Source organism: Penaeus monodon, unplaced genomic scaffold (genome assembly GCF_015228065.2).
Source record: "Penaeus monodon isolate SGIC_2016 unplaced genomic scaffold, NSTDA_Pmon_1 PmonScaffold_11422, whole genome shotgun sequence".
Classification (NCBI taxonomy): domain Eukaryota; kingdom Metazoa; phylum Arthropoda; class Malacostraca; order Decapoda; family Penaeidae; genus Penaeus; species Penaeus monodon.
Genome location: NW_023640184.1, coordinates 7,501 through 10,000, shown reverse-complemented (window position 1 = coordinate 10,000; position 2,500 = coordinate 7,501). Strand labels below are relative to the sequence as shown.

Sequence of the window (2,500 nt, the reverse complement as noted above, 5' to 3'; positions counted from 1 at the left end):
TGTTTAATATTATATATAATATAAATATATATATATATATATATATATTATATATAAAACTTTAACTATACACACACACACACAAGACACACACACACACCACACCCCACACACACACAAAAAACACACACACACACACACTAACACAACACACACACACCCACACATATATATATACATATACGTTATATATGAAAATATATATTTTATATAAAATTATATATATATATTTTATATAAAACTTTATATATTACAACATATACATAATATATAAAATACATTAAAATTTTAATAATGTTTTATATAATATATTATATATATATATTAAAAAATAAATATATAAAATATATATAATATAATATTATATACAAAATATAAAATATATTTTATATATATATTATATATTATTATATTTTAAATATATTCATATATGCATTTATAGGTTTTTAACAAATTTCTATTTTACCCCACATAGGATTTAAATTTTTAGTAGACCTTTTTGCCCTTTAAACTGATTTTTTTTTCCCGGGAATCAGGGGGGGAAAAACTTTTTTTTGTTTTTTTGTATTGCTATGAATATCAGGGGTTTTAAAATTTTTTTTTTTAACAGACTTTAAAGTTACTATAATGTTATAAACATTACTATCAACTATATAAAATAGCAAAATTTTTTTCCCCAAAACAAGGAAAAGGGTAACCAAAGGGGAGACCCGACAGTACAGGCCCAAACCGCGGATTTTGGGAAATTTTATATATAATACATTGTTTTGTATAATATAAAATATAATATTAAAATTAAAATATTTTATATATATATATAAAATATATAATATATATAATATATATAATATATATGGGATATTTTATATATATATAAAATTTTATTAAAAAATTATATTTTATATATATATATACAATATACATTATACAAAATACATATTATACATAAAATACCTATTATATTATATATAAAATATATATTATATATATATTTATATATATATATATATATATATAAATACGTTTTTATGGGATATATAATATATGTGTGTGTTTTGGTGTGTGTGTGGGTGTTTGTGTGTGTGTGTGGGGGTGGTTTGGTGGTGTGTGTGTGTGTGGGGTGCGGTGCGGTGTGCGGACTTTTACCCACATAACCCTTGCTTGGGTATGCCAGTGCCCCCAAGCACCCCCCCCGTGGCCCTGCCCCAAGCACCCGCCCGTGGCCCTGCCCAAGCACCCCCCCCCCCCCCCCTTTGGCCCCTTTGCCCCAAGCACCCCCCCCCTGGGCCCCGCCCCCAAACACCCCCCCCCCTGGCCCCCGCCCCAAGCACACCCCGTGGGCCCCCGCCCCAAGCACCCCCCCCCGTGGCCCCGCCCCAAGACCCGCCCCCTGGAGCTCGGCCCGGACTCCCTTCATGGGCCCGCCGAAGCTCCGACTGGAAGCCACAGAGCACCGTCCTGCGGTCCGAGGGCCCCGCCGCCGAGGGCTGGCACTGCGGCGGCAGGCGGGGGCTGGACACGCGGCGGAAGGAGAGCGCCGCCGGGAAGGAGAGCGCCAGCCGCACCGCCGGGGCCGCGGCGCCGCCCCCGGACAGTCCACCGCGATGGGCCCGGCCCTCGGGCCCCCCCGGCCCTCAGAGTCTGCCTGCAGTCACACGCACTTACACGAAGGCTCACGAATGCTTCGGTATATGCACTCACAGGTATTTATATATAAACAAAAAGGAGGGAGAGGGAGACAGAAGGTGATAGGAGGAAGGAAAGACAAAGGAAAGAGAGAGAAGGAAGGAAAGGGAAAGAAGAAAGGAAAGGGAGAGGAAGTGAGTGAGTGAGTGAGTGAGAGAGAGAAAGAGAGAAGGGGGGAGGGGGGGGGGGGGGAGAGAGAGAGAAAAAGAGAGCGGGGAGAGAGAGAGAGAGGAGAGAGAAGGGGAGAGAGAAAAACGGGGGAGAGAGAGAGAGAGTATATGAGTGTATAGAGAGAGGGGAAGGAAGAGAGAGGGGAGAGAGAGGGGAGAGGAGGGGAGAGGAGAGAAGAGAAAAGAAGAGAGAAGGCAGGGAGAGAGGGAAGGCAGGGAGAGAAAGAGGAAGGGAGAGAGAGAAGGCAGGGGAGAGAGAAGGGAGGGAGAGAGAAGGGAGGGAGAGAGAAGGGAGGGAGAGAGAAGGCAGGGAGAGAAGGCAGGGGAGAAGGGGGAAAAAGGGAGGGAGAGGGAAAAGGGGGGGGGAGAGAGAAGAAGGGAGGGAGAGGGGAGAAGAGAGGAAGGGGGGGGAAAAGAGAAGGGAGGGGGGGGAGAAGGGAGGGGGGAGAGAAGGAAAGGGGGAAAAGGGAAAAGGGAGGGAGGGGGAGAAAAGGGGGGGAGAGAGGGGGGGGGGGAATGGAGGGAGAGAGAGAAGGGAGGGGGAGAGAGAAGGGAGGGAGAAAGAGAAGGGGGGAGGGAGGGGAGAGAAGGGGGGGAGAGAGAGAAGAGAGGGAGTGAGAGAAGGCAGGGAGAGAGGGAGAAGG

At 44.3% G+C, this 2,500-nt stretch overlaps 1 protein-coding gene across 1 annotated transcript in view; it reads right to left on the bottom strand.

The window, feature by feature from the left end:
- Positions 1–1,333: 1,333 nt before the first annotated feature.
- The window catches only part of LOC119568896 (translation initiation factor IF-2-like), a gene marked incomplete at both ends in the record, with an annotated part of 8,662 nt that continues 7,495 nt past the window's right edge, over positions 1,334–2,500 (bottom strand). The window contains 1 exon segment of the mRNA XM_037917297.1: positions 1,334–1,633. Within this exon segment, the coding sequence (XP_037773225.1) occupies positions 1,334–1,633 (300 nt within the window).